Raw genomic sequence first — 18,888 nt, 5'->3', positions numbered from 1 at the left:
CTCAGGTTTTAATCTTATCATAGTTGATAAATAAATCTGGACTGAGTGTGATAGCATGGTTTACCTCTTCCCAGAATCAGGTTCCAGCCATGACCTAGTTTTCTGGGCTTAGGTTATTTGGTCTTCTGGCCAAATGAAATGTTCCCCTTCCAAGTTAAAGAAAAGTCCAGATATGATCAGGAATGCATGTCCTTCACCCCTCAATACAGGACAAATGTTTCCTTCACCCTCTCTAGGCTGAACTGTTCGATAGGTCTTTCGCTAGGGTCCACACTAGTCTTTTCCACTGTTGCAGAAGGGTAAGGGGCGGGGGCCTTCCTCCTGCCCTTTCTGGAAGTTGCAGGCTGGGGCCTCTAAACAAGGATAGGTGCAAACACCAGGCCTCAAGCCTACACCATAACCATATTGCCTCAGGCCTTTCCCTTCATATTGCCTTTAGGCCTCCTCCTAGGCTATCTCCCAGGCTTCGTTGCTGGGCTTCCTGGCCCCTTTCCTGGCAAGACCCCAGGCAACAGCCGCTGCTCTTTCAAATCTCTCTTGTTTCCTGAAGACCATCCCCATCAACTGCTGCTCACCCCTAAGTCTCTTCTTGTTCTGAGCAACAGGCAGCGCTTTTATACTCCTTCCTGGGTGGCCTTCCTATGGTAGCATGTGTATCATTAAATTTGGTCAGTGCCAATGACTCATTTCTTATGAAAAGCACCAGGGGATCTTTAGTGCCCAGCAGTGGTCAGGGCCTTCTTTTTTCCCCCCTCGATCTCATCCGAAAGTAGACACCTCCAGAAACAGTGTTGGATGCAGATCCAAACATTGCAGTTAGCCCCTAAGTCTTGAATGGGAAGTGCCAAAACCTTGGTACCAAACATCCCTGAACTTTGGAAAAGCTTGGATCTCAACTGAACTTTACCGCTTCAACCCATCTCTACCAAAAAAAAGCAGTTAGATATTTACTGATGCCAAATTCCTTTTAGATTGCCCTCCTTATGTCATGCTTGTGAATGTACACTCCTATTGTGGCTATGCAATGACAATGTTTGGGAAGTATTATGATAGCACTGGCAGGGACAGTGTGTGTGTGTGTGAGAGAGAGAGAGAGAGATGGAAAATGTCAATTTGTCGAAGTTAAAACTTTTTGTGGGAACCCTTCAGTGTCACGTTCTGGGTGCAATCCAGACTAGTGAGGGTTGGTGTCACTGAATGTCCTGTAACCCTGGGCACCTTAAATTGCTCTGCTGCTGTAGATCCCTTGTCTGGATTCAGCTAGTCAGGGCAGAAGTATGTACTGAATGTCTATGTGATAAGTGGCCCTGGACCAGCAAATAAGATTCCAGCAGCTTGCTTGCTACACCCTAGCCACACTCTGGTCTCCACCAGCTTTGTGGTTACGCCTGGCAAGATGACCCCAATGCCCCACAGTTCTGAATTTTCCCAAAACCATGTGCTCTACAACCTCCAGCCCTTTCCTTTCAGAGGAATAATAAAGTTTGTTTGTTCTTCTAAAGAAACAAAATAAACAGGTTATTGTGATAAACTGGAGTTAACAATCACTTCAATTCAAACACAGCACTGGTTTGGTTCAAATGAAAAGTAAAACAAGTTTAATAGCAAAAGGTGCTAGGATTTTAAATGAGTTCCGTCACAAAGAATAGAGTTTATATGGGTATAAACAAAAGTGAAAAACACTTTCTAGAGACTAAAACTTAGCAAATTAGGCTTGATTCAAGGTAAAAATCGTATCACGCTATCTTCCAGCAAGATGTCTGACCACGCAGCTGGTCAGGATCTTTCACCAAGACCAAAGTGTTTTTTAGGTGAAAGACAACTTGGGATTCTTTACCCCTCTCTTTCATAGTCCAGAATCTATTTAAAAGATGCACTGAAGGTTACCTCCTCCCAAATTAAGCTGTGAGGAAAGCAACATGGAGTCTGGTGGTGAAGGAATTTCCATGCTGGTTTCTTCCCCCTCTGGTGTTGACTAAAATGCAAATTGATCTGTTCCAGACCTCTGTGATGCAAATGAATGGCCACTTGCGATGTCAGCTTGTCCTTTGTGTGGGAGAAACCTGTTTACCCACTCGCCCAACTTGTCTGGTAAACACATTATAGTTCCATATTTCCTTCATATTTGTGTGGTCACTTGGTAATTACTGTACACACACCGTGCAAGAATATGTGGTGGTAGTTTTCCAGTGATACCTTACATGATACATATCAGATACAGTTTATGATATTAGCAAACTGGGGTGCACTGAACTGGTCACTGAAACTCACCAGATACCAGTGAGTCTCTTGCTCTGGGATGCAAGTTTTAGGGTCACCATCAAACTTCACCAGGAAGGGTTTCTCAGGTCTAGAATGGAATTGAGAGAGCAAGAGAGACCCCAGACTAGCCAATAGCTGCAGTGGTGGGGCATTCAACTGGGATGTGGGAGGCACAGGTTCAAATGCCTACTTTGGAGCAGAGACTTCAACCCAGGTCTCCCACATTGATTCATTCTCTCTCTTTTCATGAAAAATGTTATAACGTTTCAGTTTCCTCTCAATGTGAAATGAGAAATATTTTGAAACCTCAGAAATGTTTGGAAGATGAGAAAATTGTTTCCTGCCCAGTTCAAATCAAGATAATGCATCAGCATGTAGTCCTACTGAATGGAGATATGTCCTCTAAACCTCTTCAGTGAGAGAATTTAATAATCTGCTAGTTTCCAGAAAGCAGTGAGATTATGACTAATGTTAATAAATATATATATAAACAAACCTTCTGTGAAATGTGGAGCTTCCTCAATAACTCATCGAGCAACGAGGCAGCAATCTGAGACACTGTAATGTGATGCAGAGAAAGTCATACACTTGCTTTTCATGACCAGATTGTTCATTCATTCATTAAAAATTAAGCACATGTGGGAGCATATGGTACAATTCAGGTTGCAAACACTGGTGGGCATTTTTTTCTTTTTATGGTTTCTTCAGCCCTGTGCAGGCAGAATAGGGTAAAATAACTCCAATAAACTTATTATTAGTTCACAGTACTTCAGCCTATCGTTAATGCACCGTTATTACAGTCACATAAATATCTCAAGTCCACAGTGTAGAATTTCAGGACTGTGGTGGTATCTCCATCAAAGTAGGATAGTATTTCTCAGGATTAGCTTTTACATAATCTTATTATACTTACAAGGCAAAATTGAAATTCTACAATATTTGTCTCCTTTTCTTGTAAAGCTAGCAGATTTTTTTTATTTGGGTGCAATTAAGATTTTTGCCTTTTTCCTTAATGCAATCCTGCTTCTTGGCAGAAAACCAGTGGAGATTTCTGTCTTTGCTCCAGCACAGCTACTCATTTGAGCAGCCTTACTGGCACTTGTGCATTTTTCTGTGGTGCTCTATATTGGAATTATAGTATGCCACAGTAGGGCTGAGATGAGTAGTAGGAGCTGAAGGAGGAACCATAGACTCTTTCATGATGGGTCAATAGACCAAATGAAGGTAACTCCGCTATCCCTGCAGTTCTGGCCACTGAGCTCCAAGGGCTCAATTTCGCTCCAGCTGGTGTGGGGAATTTGTGAATTGCACTGGCTTGCATGTAGGGAAGATTCTGATCTAATGATTTCAAGTTACTACCAAGCTAGATTGTGTTTAAACAGGTAACCTTTCCTAGTAGTCTGAAAGCTCTGGAGCCTATTACCAATCCACTGAGCCACCCCAATCTCTTTTATTCATATAACTGAATAATAACTCACATGTTGTTTTCATACTGTGAAATCAGGTGGATAGAAATTGTAATTCCAAATTAGCAACAGGCAGGTGATTTTGACTTTTTTTAATTGCAGGTATTTATGAGCCGCCATTTCTTATACTACTGCAGTGAACCTACCCTGGATGTGAAGATTGCCTTTTGTCAGGTGTGTGTTCCTTACAGGTAAAACAAGGTACAGTATATACTTGTACTTCCATATTTGCCATCTATATTATATTGACACTGTAGATTTACAGTAGAAGCCCAGTGCAGGATACTGAATTGGGAGAATTAACCAGAGCAAAAACACAATAGAAGTGCTTGATAATGCATCACAGAGTTTACTTTTTCACTTAGTTTGATGATCATAGTTTGGTTTTAATCATTTATGACTGTGCTTGTAATGGCTAGTGAATGTACTGGAGTAATTTTATACACATAACAGTCTTGGAATTGAAATAAAACTTGGTTTTAATTCACACCAATTTAAATTGAATCAAAATAGGACACTCTTAATCTCTGAGAAATAATCTCTTAAAAGTGTCCACATACAGACAAGCACAGAAATATCCAAAAGGATGAATGAAAACACATTTTTCTTATTTCCTTTCCCGCCTTTATATAGGTAAACCCTTTGTACGGTAACACCTCATTACAGAACTGTTCTCTAACCTCACTGTATAACTCTCTGCTTTTACATCTTTGCTAAGAGGTGAGGAAGAGTGACCAAATTTGTGCATGGAGTATAAAGTGTATGGTTTAATGAAATGTGTGTGATTGAGGTTCCGCTGTATTTAAGCAGCAGTGTAGCCAATTTTGTACTTTTAAAATTGATCTTGAAATTCAGTCATGATGCTTTAAACTCTACAGGACTGAAACTAAATTCAGTAAATTAAGTGCAGAATGAAAGCGGATTAAGTTTTCCAGTTCTTGGTCCTGTTAGTTAGATTTGGGAAGTTTAGCATTCATACATGTTCACCAGCCACAAATCTTGGAGACATTTTCGTTATCTAGGTGAGCATGTTTTTTTTTTCCTATTCACTTCTCCTGTAGCGTGACTAGTGCTTGAGCGCTAGCTCTTCATTCATTTTTATGGTCTGATGGATCACCAGTAATCTGGGTGATCACAAGAACAATATGTGTTTCTTGATCGGTGAGAACAGTGTTGCATCCTTAGAAAGAGCATTAAAGGTATTACATTTAATACTTAACCAGCAAATGATTACACTGGGTCCAAGTAACTGAAATTCAAGAAAAAAAAAGTAATATTTGTTCTTTGGCAGCATTTAATACAAAGCAGCAAAAAGGTTGTTTTTTTCCCACAAATATCTTTTCCTGTTCTCTGCATTTCACCAGGCATTCAGGTTCAGGGTGGATCTGGACCATATAATTTCATTTTTCAATCTGACAGTCTGCTTCATACATTTTCTTTCCCCCCATCCTCCTCTGCCCAAGGCATTTTGTCTCTCTTTGTTTCTCATCTACATATAGATCTTATTTGCTCAAATTCCCCTTGTACTATAACCATCTATGGTAGTTAGCAACATTTCATAATTCATCCAGACTCACTTTTTTGTCACCATCACAGAAAGTTACTATTACTTTTCATCTATAACTCCCTGACAGAGCTGGGGACACTCTTTCCATCAAAACGTTTGTACTGAAGCAAAATGACTTCTCAATGTAACTACATTTTCTGCCCCAAAAATCCCATTTTCAATGATTTTTTTATGTTTACAGTTGCCTAAAAAAAGTGGTTTTAGGTTTTTTACATCCCCTCGTCGAAGATTCCCCCCCCACACAATTATTTTTGTTAAATTTTTCATTGGGGGATGAGGGAAAATCATTTTCTGACACTCTCTACTTCTTAACTCTATCTTCTCCCTGTCACTGAGACCCCAGTGTAAAGTTGTACAGGAATCTTTACATATAATTCTCCTCTCCCACTTGGAAGTATGCTGTATGCAATTATAATGCATTAATATACAAGAGAGGCATCTGACCACCTGCATTGTGATCCTTCAGTCTCAGATGAAATGACATCTCAAATGGTGTGTGCTTCTTACCCATCACACCTGATTTAGATTTGAGCAGGGGAAGGGTGGTGGTCACCTTTTTCTTTAATATTCAGAATTCCTCTTGTTAGACCAGTGATGCATGTCAATTAACATTTTTTCTTGCTGGATACAAGGTTTTGGAAATAGATCTAATAGTGACAATGCTGCTGTAGTTATTCCTGTTCAGTTCATTTACTCTTATTAAAAAGGATTTGGAGACACATGTAGAACTGTATTTATGTGCAATGAATTGGACAAGCAAAATAAAACAAAAGTAACAACAACTCTGGCAGTATTTTTAACACTAAATGAAATTGATTGTGTTATAACTGTAGAAGGTTTCCAAAAAATAAATCATGCAGTAAGTGGTTGTGAACTGTGCCAGACTGACATACTGGAAATTGTAAACTGTATCCACAAAGCAGATACAACGCAAACAATAATTCAAGCTCCATCACATCGGTCCACCAACGTGCCTGAGCCTTGACCCTTTAAGGGTGGAAAGCAAGTTCAGTCTCCATGCTGAGTGAAAGTGATCATGAAAAGTGATCCATGATTCTAAGGAAAAGGAGTGAGAGCAGATGAAAAAGGACAATGGTTTCAAAAAAGCAGACTTCAACAAACTCCGGGAACTGGTAGATAGAGTCCCATGGGAAGAAAATCTAGGAGAAAAGGGGGTTCAGGAGTTCTGGCAGTTTCTCAGGGACAATGTTAAAGGCACAACTTCCAACTATCCTGATGCAAGGGAAAGATGGGAAGAATACTAAGAGACCAGTATGGCTGCATCAGGATCTCTTTAAAGACCTGAAATGTAAAAGGAATCTTACAAACAGTGGAAACATGGACACATTGCTAAGGATGAGTACAGAAGAATAGCACAAGCATACAGGGAGAAAATCAGAAAGACTAAGGAAAAACTGAACTGCACCTAGGAGGACATACAAGGGAAAAATAGTTTTTATATGTACATTAGGAGCAAGAGACAGATGAAGGAAAGCATAGGTCCATTACTTAATTAGTGGAGTAGAAGAGCTAACAACAAACAATGCCAGGAAGGCTGAAAGTGTTTAACCTTCATCCAGTGTTGAGAAAAAGGTCACATTAACTGTGTTGTGGGAGACTTTTGTCCCTCAGATGCATTCAGAAACTAAGAACAACTCTTTAATGTTTTAGTGAAAAAATGTTAAGTAGCAAATTGAAAGAACTAGCTGGGGTCTCATTCAGTGTGAGCATCAGTGTAGAGTGGTCAGCATGTACAAATTCAGTGCTGTGACCGGGTGCCTGGGATGGGCCACGCTGAGAATGCCACAGTCAGGGCAGACTGCAAGAAATAGGGCAGACAGTCCCCAAAGCTATAATCAGATTCACCAATCCAGTAACAAAAGATCTTCTGCAGTACCACATAGGTTAACCAGAAGCCAAACACAGTCCCCCTTTAGGCATTCCTGCCATTGGCTCCCATCCAGACTAACAGGTCTAATATGGTAAGGGGTTATTGGAAAACCTAATTCACCATATGTGAGATTCTTGCTAATCACAAGGGATTAGACAATTATTCTTGGGTCAATATGCATCTCAGATTTTACAGAAATATCACGCTGTCAGCCAATCCTTAGTAAACTAACTAAAGATTTATGAATAAAAAGAAAAGAAGAGAGTTATACATAGTTAATAGATCATATACCTACAAATGACTGCAAAGTCCTTATGTCCGGTTCATAGCAGTGATGGAATAGCCCACTGGCTTGCAAAAGTCTCTCTGGTAACTTCCAAAAGATTGGAAGGTCCTTAATCCATAGTTCAAAATACTCGTTTTAGTTGTAAATCCACAGTCCAGAGTACTGGAGCAGGAAAGAAGCAAAATGGAGGCCTCTCAGGGGTCTTTTCATATCCCTTGCCATGTGCATGGAAATGTACTATCCCAAACAAAGCCCACAGCCCCTATGGAAAGTTAATGGCCCAAGATGGAGTCCAGGGTCACAAGAGCATATCACATGTCCTTACATGGTTTGCTGAATTACAAGGGATGGCCATTGGTCCTCACTGTCTGAGGCATCCAGAGGAAGAGCTGTCTGGATGGGATGAGTTTCTTCAATGGCCATTTGTGAAAGTGCAGTGTCCTTAATGGGCCATCAGTACATAGCAGCCTAGTCCTAATGTAAATCTATCTTGGGGGTGTCACTCAGGAACAAAACACATGTTGGCAATACAAATACATAGTCAATATTCATAACTTTACATACAAAATGTGATACATGGATGTAATCAGGATAATCATACTCAATAGATTGTAACTTTGCCATTGACACCTTACATGATACACTTTTTGCAAAATGTTTTTTTTATAACAGTGGTAATATCACAAAAAGAAAAGGAGTACTTGTGGCACCTTAGAGACTAACCAATTTATTAGAGCATAAGCTTTCGTGAGCTACAGCTCTGAGGAAGTGAGCTGTAGCTCACGAAAGCTTATGCTCTAATAAATTGGTTAGTCTCTAAGGTGCCACAAGTACTCCTTTTCTTTTTGCGAATACAGACTAACACGGCTGTCACTCTGAAACCAGTGGTAATATCAGTTATGTAAATGCTCCTCTTCAATCATACAGCATCACAACTGCATTCTTCACACTGCTTGTGGCTTTTCCAGTTAGCTGACCTTGGGCACATGTGGCAGCCTCCACTGCTGAGTTTGCTAGGCCCTCTCCCAGTGGCTGGTTTTCAATTGTAGCAGCTTTGATGGGCATGGTAAGATGATGGGTATACACATTCATTTCTACATGTGCATCTGTAAGTCGTTCTAGACTGACAAGGAACAAGCACTTTCTTTGTCATGGTCAAATGTGGTGCCAAGCAGGATTGTTGCTGACCCAAATGATGAAACTTGCAGTGTCAGTAATATCAAGCATGTTGAAGAAAAGAATAAATGTCTACCTATTTGTCTTGTGCCTGCAAGACTACATTCTTGCAAGATGGTCCATGTTATCAACACCACTTTTCGCATCATTCGAGTGGAGAATTATGTAGTGTTTCTTTTTGTCTCTTTCTGCAGTCTTATCATGATGCATTGTCAATAGAATTATTACTGACTTGCCCTTCTTGCAACATAGGGAACCAGTTTAGAGTAGCCCAGCAAACCTGAACACTGACATTTTTTTTCCTCAGCTGCGATGTGGATGCATCTCACTGGCTTGTTTTGTGAGATTGTTCCAACATAGGTCACATTTTTGTTGACTATATCTTCAGCAAGCTGAATACTGGTGAACAAATTACTCCCAACTACATTTTCCCCAATTTTATAACAGGGCTGAACACAAGCTGTTCATTGTCTGAAGATAAACTTGATGAACGATTGATGGAGACATGGTTTTCCTTTTCAGAGCAACTCTCAACATGATCTGGCATAACGTTATTATCATCTAATATGTCGTAATCACATGACAACTCACTTTCAGAGTTGTAAATCACTTTTTAAGGTCAGAAGCAGAGTATCATGCCTGTTTGCCATCTTGAATTTTGCAACACAGAAAATTCCCTCAAGAGTCTCCTGAGCCTGCAGTTTTTGGAGCACAATATTTAGACACCCTCAAGAGTGTGAGGCAAAGAGGGCCTGCATCAGTCCATTCTGAGTTGAGGATACTTAACATGCCCAGATTTGAAGGGACCAACCTCCCTGGAGTACCTTCTACCTTAGAGTGACTGTATGTGGCAACCACTGTCACTACAATGTATTATCAATGAGCATTTTCTATTATAATACAAGATACTCGCACTAGAAGCAAATGTGCAGGTAGAACAGTGCAACACATTTGGAGTACATTTGTACCCCACATATTTTTTTTGATACAGAAAAATACTTTTTTTTTTCTCCCTGGATTGCATATATGTGCCTAGGTCCTAAATCAGCATAATTAGAGTGCCATTAGTTTGTTATTGCAATTTTTATATGCTCGCAGCTACAACATTACCCCATGAATGTGGATGAGGGTTGACGTCTATTTTGCTTTAGTCATCACTAAAAAATTTGCAGAAAGAACAGGAGGACTTGTGGCACCTTAGAGACTAACACATTTATTGGAGCATGAGCTTTCATGGGCTACAGCCCACTTCATCGAATGCATTGGATGGAACATATAGTAAGAAAATATATATATATATACATACAGAGAAGGTGGAAGTTGCCATACAAACTGTAAGGGGCTAATTAGTTAAGATGAGCTATTATCAGCAGGAGAAAAAACTTTTGTAGTGATAATCAAGATGGCCCATTTAGACAGTTGACAAGAAGGTGTGAGGATACTTAACATAGGGAAATAGATTCAATATGTGTAATGACCCAGCCACTCCCAGTCTCTATTCAAATCCACGTTAATGGTATCGAGTTTGCATATTAATTCAAGCTCAGCAGTGTCTCGTTGGAGTCTGTTTTTGAAGCTTTTCTGTTGCAGAATTGCCACCCTTCAGTCTTTTACTGCGTGGCCAGAGAGGTTGAAGTTTTCTCCTACCGGTTTTGAATGATATGATTCCTGATGTCAGATTTGTGTCCATTTATTCTTTTGCGTACAGACTGTCCGGTTTGGCCAATGTACATGGCAGAGGGGCATTGCTGGCACATGATGGCATATATCACATTGGTAGATGTGCAGGTGAATGAGCCCCTGATGGCGTGGCTAATGTGATTAGGTCCTGTGATGGTGTCGCTTGAATAAATATGTGGACAGAGTTGGCAACGGGCTTTGTTGCAAGGATAGGTTCCTGGGTTAGTGTTTTTGTTGTGTGATGTGTGGTTGTTGGTGAGTATTTGCTTCAGGTTGGGGGGCTGTCTGTAAGCGAGGACTGGCCTGTATCCCAAGATTTGTGAGAGTGAGGGATCGTCCTTCAGGATAGGTTGTAGATCTTTGATGATGCGTTGGAGAGGTTTTACTTGGGGGCTGAAGGTGATGGCTAGCGGCATTCTGTTGTTTTCTTTGTTGGGCCTGTCCTGTAGTAGGTGACTTCTGGGTACCCGTCTCACTCTGTCAATCTGTTTCCTCACTTCCCCAGGTGGGTATTGTAGTTGTAAGAATGCTTGATAAAGATCTTGTAGGTGTTTGTCTCTGTCTAAGGGGTTGGAGCAAATATGGTTGTATCTTATAGACAATGGATCGTGTGGTGTGTCCTGGATGGAAGCTGGAAGCATGTAGGTAAGTATCGTGGTCAGTAGGTTTCCGATATAAGGTGGTGTTTATGTGACCATTGCTTATGGGCACAGTAGTGTCCAGGAAATGAACTGCTTGTGTGGATTGGTCTAGGCTGAGGTTGATGGTGGGATGGAAATTGTTGAAATCATGGTGGAATTCCTCAAGGGCTTCTTTTCCATAGGTCCAGATGATGAAGATGTCATCAATGTAACACAAGTAGAGTAGGGGCGTTGGGGGACGAGAGCTAAGGAAGCGTTGTTCTAAGTCAGCCATAAAAATGTGTTGGCATACTGTGGGGCCATGCGGGCACCTGTAGCAGTGCCGCTGACTTGAAGGTATATATTATCCCCAAATGTGAAATAGTTGTTGTTGAGGACAAAGTCACAAAGGTCAGCCACCAAGTTTGCCGTGACATTATCAGGGATACTGTTACTGATAGCTTGTAGTCCATCATTGTGTGAAATGTTGGTGTAGAGGGCTTCTACATCCATAGTGGCCAGGATAGTGTTTTCTGGAAGATGACAGATAGAATATAGTTTCCTCAGGAAGTCAATGGTGTCTCGAAAATAGCTGGGAGTGCTGGTAGCTTAGGGCCTGAGGAGAGAATCCACATAGCCAGACAATCCTGCTGTTAGGGTGCCAATGCCTGGGATGATGGGGTGTCCGGGATTTCCAGATTTATGGATCTTGGGTAGCAAATAGAATACCCCTGGTCAGGGTTCTAGGCATGTGTCTGCACAGATCTGTTCCTGTGCTTTTTCGGGGAGTTTCTTGAGCAGATAGTGTAGTTTCTTTTGGTAATCCTCAGTGGGATCAGAGGATAACGGCCTGTACAATGTGGAGTTAGAGAGCTGCCTAGCGGCCTCTTGTTCATATTCCAACTTATTCATGATGACGACAGCACCTCCTTTGTCAGCCTTTTTGATTATGGTGTCAGAGTTGTACCTGAGGCAGTTGATGGCTTTGTGTTCAGTATGGCTGAGGTTATGGGGCAAGTGATGCTGCTTTTCCACAATTTCAGCCCGTGCATGTCGACGGAAGCAATCTATGTAGAAGTCCAGTCTGGTGTTTCGACCTTCAGGAGGAGTCCACGCAGAATTCTTCTTTCCTTAGTGTTGGTAGGAAGGATTCTGTGGGTTAGTATGTTTTTCAGAGGTGTGTTGGAAATATTCTTTGAGTCGGAGATGTCAAAAGTAGGATTCTAGGTCACCACAGAACAGTATCATGTTCGTGGGCCTGGAGGGACATAAGGAGAGGCCTCGAGATAGGACAGACTCTTCTGCCAGGCTAAGAGTATAGCTGGAAAGATTAACAATATTGTTGGGTGGGTTAAGGGAACTACTGTTGTGGCTCCTTGTTGCATGTAGCAGTTTAGATAGTTTAGTGTCCTTTTTTCTTTGTAGAGAAGCAAAGTTTGTGTTGTAAATGGCTTGTCTAGTTTTTGTAAAATCTATCTATGAGGAATTTTGTGTGGAAGGTTGTTTTTTTATGAGAGTATCCAGTTTTGAGAGCTCATTCTTAATCTTTCTTTGTTGGCTGTATAGGATGTTGATCAGGTGGTTTCACAGTTTCTTTGAGAGTGTGCGACACAATCTCTCAGCACAGTCTGTGTGATATGTAGATTGTAATGGATTTTTAACCTTTAGTCCTTTTGGTATGATGTCCATCTGTTTGCTGTAGCCCACAAAAGCTTATGCTCTAATAAATTTGTTAGTCTCTAAGGTGCCACAAGTACTCCTGTTCTTTTTGCGGATACAGACTAACATGGATGCTACTCTGAAACTAAAAAATTTAACTGTGACCAGATGTTTAACACGGTTAACATTAACAACCAGAGGGAAGGAATACAAGCCAGAATAGGGAAAGAACAGGTTAAAGAATATTTAGGTAAGTTAGATGTATTCAAGTGGGCTGGGCCTGTCAAAATTCACCTTTGGGTACTTAAGAATGAGCTGAAGCAATCTCAGAACTGTTAGTGATTACCTTCAAGATCTCATGGAGGATGAGTGAAGTCCCAGAGAATGGCAAACATACTACCTATAATTAAAAATGAAAACAAAAAGGACCCATGGAATTACGGACCCAGTCAGCATAACTTACGTGGAAAGATACTGGAACAAATTATTAATCAGTTTGTATGTACCTAAAGAATAATAGTGTAGTAAGTAATAGCCAAAATCGATTTGTCAAGAACAAATCATGCCAGATCAACCTAATTTCCTTCTTTGACCAGTTTACTGACCCAGTGGATGGGGCTGGGGAAGCAGTCAACATGATTTATCTTGATTTTTATTAAGGCTTTTGACAGAGTCCAGTGTGACATTCTCATAAACGAACTAGGAAAAACTGGTTGAAAGAGTACTCAGAGTAGGTGTCAATGGTTCATTGTCAAACTGGATGGATGTATCCAATGTGGTCCCTCAAGAGTCTGTCCTAGGTCCGATACTATTCAATATTTTCATTAATGACTTGGATAATGGAGTGGATAGTATTCTTATTAAAATTTGCAGATGACACCAAGCCGGAAATGGTTGCAGGCACTTTGGAGGACAGGATTAGAATTCAAAATAACCTTGATGAAGGAAGGAAAAATCAAAACTGGGAAATAACTGGCAAGGCAGTAGAGCTGCAGAAAAGGATTTGGGAGCTATAGTGGACCACAAATTGAATATAAGACAACAATATGATGCAGTTGCAAAAAGGGAAAGTGTCATTCTGAGATGTATTAACAGGAGTGTCGTATGTAAGACACAAGAGGTAATTATCTGCTCTGCTTGGCACTGCTGAGGCTTCAGCTGGAGTATTTTGTTCAGTTTTTTGCATCACATTTTAAGAAAGATGCAGACAAATTGGAGAAATTCCAGAGGAGATAAAAAAAAAAAAGTTAAAGGTTTAGAAAACCTGACCTGTAGAAAGATTACGAACACTGGGAATATTTAGTTTTAAGAAGAGAAGATTGAGGGGGACTTCAATATGTTAAAGGCTGTTATAAAGGTGATCAGCTGTTCTCTGTGTCCTCTGAAGGTAGGACAGGAAGTGATTGGCTCAGCATACAGCAAAGGAGATTTACGTTAGATATTAGGAAAAGCTTTCTAACTATAAGGGTAGTTAAGCTCTGGAGTAGGTTTCCATGGAAAGTTGTGGAATCCCCATCATTGGAGATTTTTAAGAACAGGTTAGATGAACACCTGTCAGGGATGGTCTAAGTTTAGTTGGTCCTGCCTCAGAGTGGGGGATGAACTATTTGACCTCTTGTGGTTCATTTCAGCCCCCATTTCTGATTCTATATTAATTCACTCTCTCTGCTAAGCTAGGCCACGATCCAGAAAAACACTTAAGCACATGCTTAACTTTAAACATGTGAGTAGTTCCATTGGACGTCTTTAAGTGGTTTTGTTGGATCAGGACCACAGCCAGAAAGGGTATCATCAGTTATTGTGGCATGGGGAGGGGATGTGTGATGCACATGACAGTCCTCTAAGAAGTGACCTAAATCCTCAGCTTATTCACAAATGGTAGCAATGTTTAGTCACTGCTGAAATCATGCTAGTGACATGGAGGCGAAAGGTTCTGGAATGAGTTAATCCTTCTGAGCCAGTGATGAAGAAATAATGAGTTGAGGGGGTTTTTTGGTCACCGGGAAGGCTTGCAGGAAGCAGCTGTCAGTTCAGTGAGTAAGCCTCAGGGATTTAGGGATTGCTTCCAGCAAAAATAAATGATATGTACATGGAATGTTCATTTGCAGCAAGGGCTTGATCCTGCAACTCAGATCCTCCCAGGACTATGGCCAAAGGGCATTCATACAGTTTGTATAGCAAAGAGCACCTATACGTTCATCATTTCCAGAAGGCATCATTATACCCACTTTTTGGGTTTTCTGGGGTTTCAGTGCATTCAAAATATTTTCTTGTTGTATGAGCCTGAGTTGGAGATCAGAAGAGTCCCTGATGTAATTTGATCCTAATCCATTGGCTTGCAAGATAATGAGCTAAATTTTGCTCTGTTACATCATTCTAAATTCAGGATGCAGTTGAGAGCAGAATGTAGCCCTTTAACTTTTAATTTCCAGCCCCCCCTCCCCTATAGCATCCTGGCTGTTTATAAGATGGTCTCCAGAGGGGACATTTTAAAAGTACCTACACCATGGGCCAGATCCTCAGCAGGTGTAAATCCATATAACTCCATTGTCTTCTATGAAACTATCTTGATTTATACCAGCTGAGGACCTGGCCTTCTATACAAGGCTGGACTCCTGGAATATGCAATCTTTTGGAGACAAATAACCAATGGGGGATTCTGAAGGGCAGCATTTATATCTGGCGAAATAGACCTATTACACAGAATGAAGTAGCTGGAATTATTAAAACTGGTGGTCTGTTAACAAGTTGAATAAATCATTGGAATACACTGTAATAAAGTCCTGCTTCCATTCAGAGTATCCACCTCTTGGGCTTCCTTCCCACAAAAATGGTTTGTCCTATAATATCAATTCAGGAGGGCAAGAGGAAACTGAAACTTAGGGCTCTAAGTAATGCTATGCAAACTTTTCCTTGTAGCATATTCTTCTTGAGGATTTATCTGGGACTACCTACGGTAGGCATAGCTCTTTATGTTGTACATGAAAGTGGCATAGGCCTAATTATAAACTGTCCCTCTACAGCCAAGTTACAGTATTAAGTGTAATCTCTCTATCAGTAGCTCAATAATGTAAATGCCTCAACATGAAGGCAATATAAAGTATTTTAAGATTAAGAAACAAAATACATCCTTAGAAATAAGCAACAGCATTTTAAAAATTATGGCATGTAAAGAACTGGTTCTGAAAAAGATGACAATCACGTTTCAGCAATGTCTCCTGATGTTTCTGTCTGACCAGAACTTGAATCCGTCCATATGGGTTAACAGATATACATGCAGTGAAATTAAACCAGCAAGTCCATCTGTTCCCCAAATACCTCCCATAGGCCATTCTTCATGGGGTATCTTTGTTTAGTCTTGCAGACCCCTACTTCTCAACTTGTTTTGCTCCACAGCTCAACAGAAGTGTTCGTGGGTTCTCTGTACAAGTTCCTGAATGGTCTTTTTCAGTCCAATACATTTTTTGTTGGAATATAATATGATCCTGTGGTTTCACCCAGTCAGTGAAAGGCAAGATATTTTTTATGTCTTAGAAGAAAAATAACTTAAAACATTTCCTTTATTGGATTATGTGCTTTCATAATATGTATATTGTACCACAATCTCAAATATGGCACATTTTGTAGTTTTCAATGAGACACATCCATAAATGTTAAGAAGATGTTTTTTCCCGAGTCATTCATCGTGATTTTATCTTACATATGACATGCATCGTCATATTTATTGGTTAATTTGAACAATTTGGTATCTCAAGTACACGATCTGGCAGCGGTTTTGTTCATTGTAATTCTTGCTGCATTGAGACCACCAAAAGAAATACCTAGAATGAAATTTTAGAGTGGGATTTTGGGGAAATTTTGAGTCCTTTGAAAATCTTAGCTTAGTTTCTTGCTTGGTGGCTTTCTTTCCTCATTACTGTGACAACCTGTGTAAACTGCTTGACCAATCACTATGTGCGCGCGCTCTCTAAAATCCTTTACAGACTCCCTAGTTTCCATAACAATGTCATTGATGAACATTTAGAAACCAGATTATTTTGAGAATGCTCTTAGATTAGCTTGAACCACAGAAAAGGTCATGTTTGTTGATAATCATGCAGCTATTCATTGGTTGAGCTCATCTGGTCTGATTGCGAATTGTTTCTTAATTTTGATAAATCAGTCTAATGTTTTAATCAGATTGGATGAAGATATTGCTTGCAGCCTTAAACAAAGTTGTTTCCATGCAAAATGTCCTGTAATTTCCCATGGTTTCTGGTGGGTCATTAATCAACATTCATGATAGTTACCCTTGGGTAAATAGTGGTGTTCCCCAAGAGTCAGTTCTAGGACCAATCCTATTCAACTTATTCATAAATGATCTGGAGAAAGGGGTAAACAGTGAGGTGGCAAAGTTTGCAAATGATACTAAACTGCTCAAGATAGTTAAGACCGAAGCAGACTGTGAAGAACTTCAAAAAGATCTCACAAAACTAAATGATTGGGCAACAAAATGGCAAATGAAATTTAATGTGGATAAATGTAAAGTAATGCACATTGGAAAAAATATCCCCAACTATACATACAAGATGATGGGGGCTAAGTTAGCTACAACTAATCAGGAGAAAGATCTTGGAGTCATTGTGGATAGTTCTCTGAAGATGTCCCCGCAGTGTGCAGTGACAGTCAAAAAAGCAAACGGGATGTAAGGAATAATTAAAAAAGGGATAGGGAATAAGACGGAGAATATTTTATTGCCCTTATATAAATCCGTGGTATGCCCACATCTTGAATACTGCATACAGTTGTGGTCCCCTCATCTCAAAAATGATATTCTGGCATTAGAAAAGGTTCAGAAAAGGCAACTAAAATGATTAGGGGTTTGGAAGGGGTCCCATATGAGGAGAGATTAAAGAGGCTAGGACTTTTCAGCTTGGAAAAGAGGAGACTAAGGGAGATATGATAGAAGTATATAAAATCAGGAGTGGTGTGGAGAAAGTGAATAAGGAAAGCTATTTACTTGTTCCCATAATATAAGAACTAAGGGCCACCAAATGAAATTAGTGGACAGCAGGTTTAAAACAAATAAAAGGAAGAAGTTCTTCACTCAGCGCACAGTCAACCAACCTGTGGAACTCATTGCCTGAGGAGGTTGTGAAGGCTAGGACTATAACAGGGTTTAAAAGAGAATTGGATAAATTCATGGAGGCTAAGTTAATTAATGGCTATTAGCCAGGATGGGTAAGGAATGATGTCCTTAGCCTCTGTTTGTCAGAGGGTAGAAATGGATGGCAGGAGAGAGAGCACTTGATCATGTTAGGTTCACTTCCTCTGGGGCACCTGGCATTGGCCACTGTTGGTAGTCAGGATACTGGGCTGGATGGACCTTTGGTCTGACCCAGTATGACCACTTTTATATTCTTATGTTCTTATAATCTATAAGAGAAGCACTGACCTGAGTTTAGATCCTTAGGTTACAAATCCTGCCTGTTTAATATCAAGAGTGATTTTTTTAAGGGGGAATTTTAATTTCTCTGCTGCTTACCCCTTATTTATTTATAAAAGGGAGACTCCGTTGTTTGCTACCATTTCCATGTCAAGTGCTGTAATTATAAAATAATATATTAAAAATAGAATTTATAGGGTGATGAGTCTGTTGTGATGTGGCCATAGGTGTTGCTTCCATTTAATGGAAATTGTGATGTACATTTGTGTATCTTCCTTTTCACCCTGCATTCACAGTAGGAATAAAAGCTCTTAAATGTTGATCAGAATCTCAGATGTATCCTACTTTCTTGAAACGATTGCAGATCTATTTAATATCACTATGAAATATTGCATTATATTATCAATGTATGCAGTAAGCTAGAGAAATAGTGCATCTCATTACATGTCTTTCTTTTCTTCCTAAACTCTGTATGCCACCTCCTTTCTTTACTGCTGTTGATACATTCACTGTCCTTCCCATCTCCCGGACTTGAAATCCTCAGGCGATCTTCTTTCCCTTCCTTCCTGTTCTCCCTCCTTTCCCTGCCCTCACTGCATCCAGTTTCTCTCTAAGGTTTTGTTACTTCTTCCTCCTAACTTAACCAAAACCCACTCTTCATTCACTATTGGCGTCACTAAACCCTTACTCCAAATCCTCTATTGCAAACTTCTATGAGTTCCCTTCTTGTCACTTCTCCCACTTCAGTCTATCCATGATAAATTGCCTTCATTCTGAATACATTATCTCCTCTATTCTGTCACTAACTCTCTCTGTGCTACAGCATCAAATTCAGGCTAGGTTTCAATGGCCTGTG

General features: G+C 40.2%; 1 protein-coding gene across 23 annotated transcripts in view; it reads left to right on the top strand.

Moving 5' to 3' along the window:
* MAPK10 (mitogen-activated protein kinase 10) overlaps positions 1 to 18,888 on the top strand; it is a 266,180-nt gene that overhangs the window by 126,028 nt on the left and 121,264 nt on the right. For 20 of the 23 annotated variants that reach the window (XR_012158459.2, XR_012158458.2, XR_012158454.2 and 17 more), the window contains one exon: positions 3,831 to 3,902. Coding sequence is in view for 15 of the 23 variants with exons in the window: in XM_073340583.2 (XP_073196684.1) it covers positions 3,831 to 3,902 (72 nt within the window). In the remaining 8 variants the exon portion in view is untranslated. Of the gene's footprint in view, positions 1 to 3,830; positions 3,930 to 18,888 lie in introns of all 23 variants that reach the window. The other 3 variants (XM_073340594.2, XM_073340593.2, XM_073340595.2) reach the window with 2 other exon arrangements.

This window comes from Lepidochelys kempii, chromosome 4 (genome assembly GCF_965140285.1).
Source record: "Lepidochelys kempii isolate rLepKem1 chromosome 4, rLepKem1.hap1, whole genome shotgun sequence".
NCBI classification, from domain to species: Eukaryota; Metazoa; Chordata; order Testudines; family Cheloniidae; genus Lepidochelys; species Lepidochelys kempii.
Note: the sequence above shows the minus strand (reverse complement) of the source record. Positions and strands in the feature narration are given on the sequence as shown.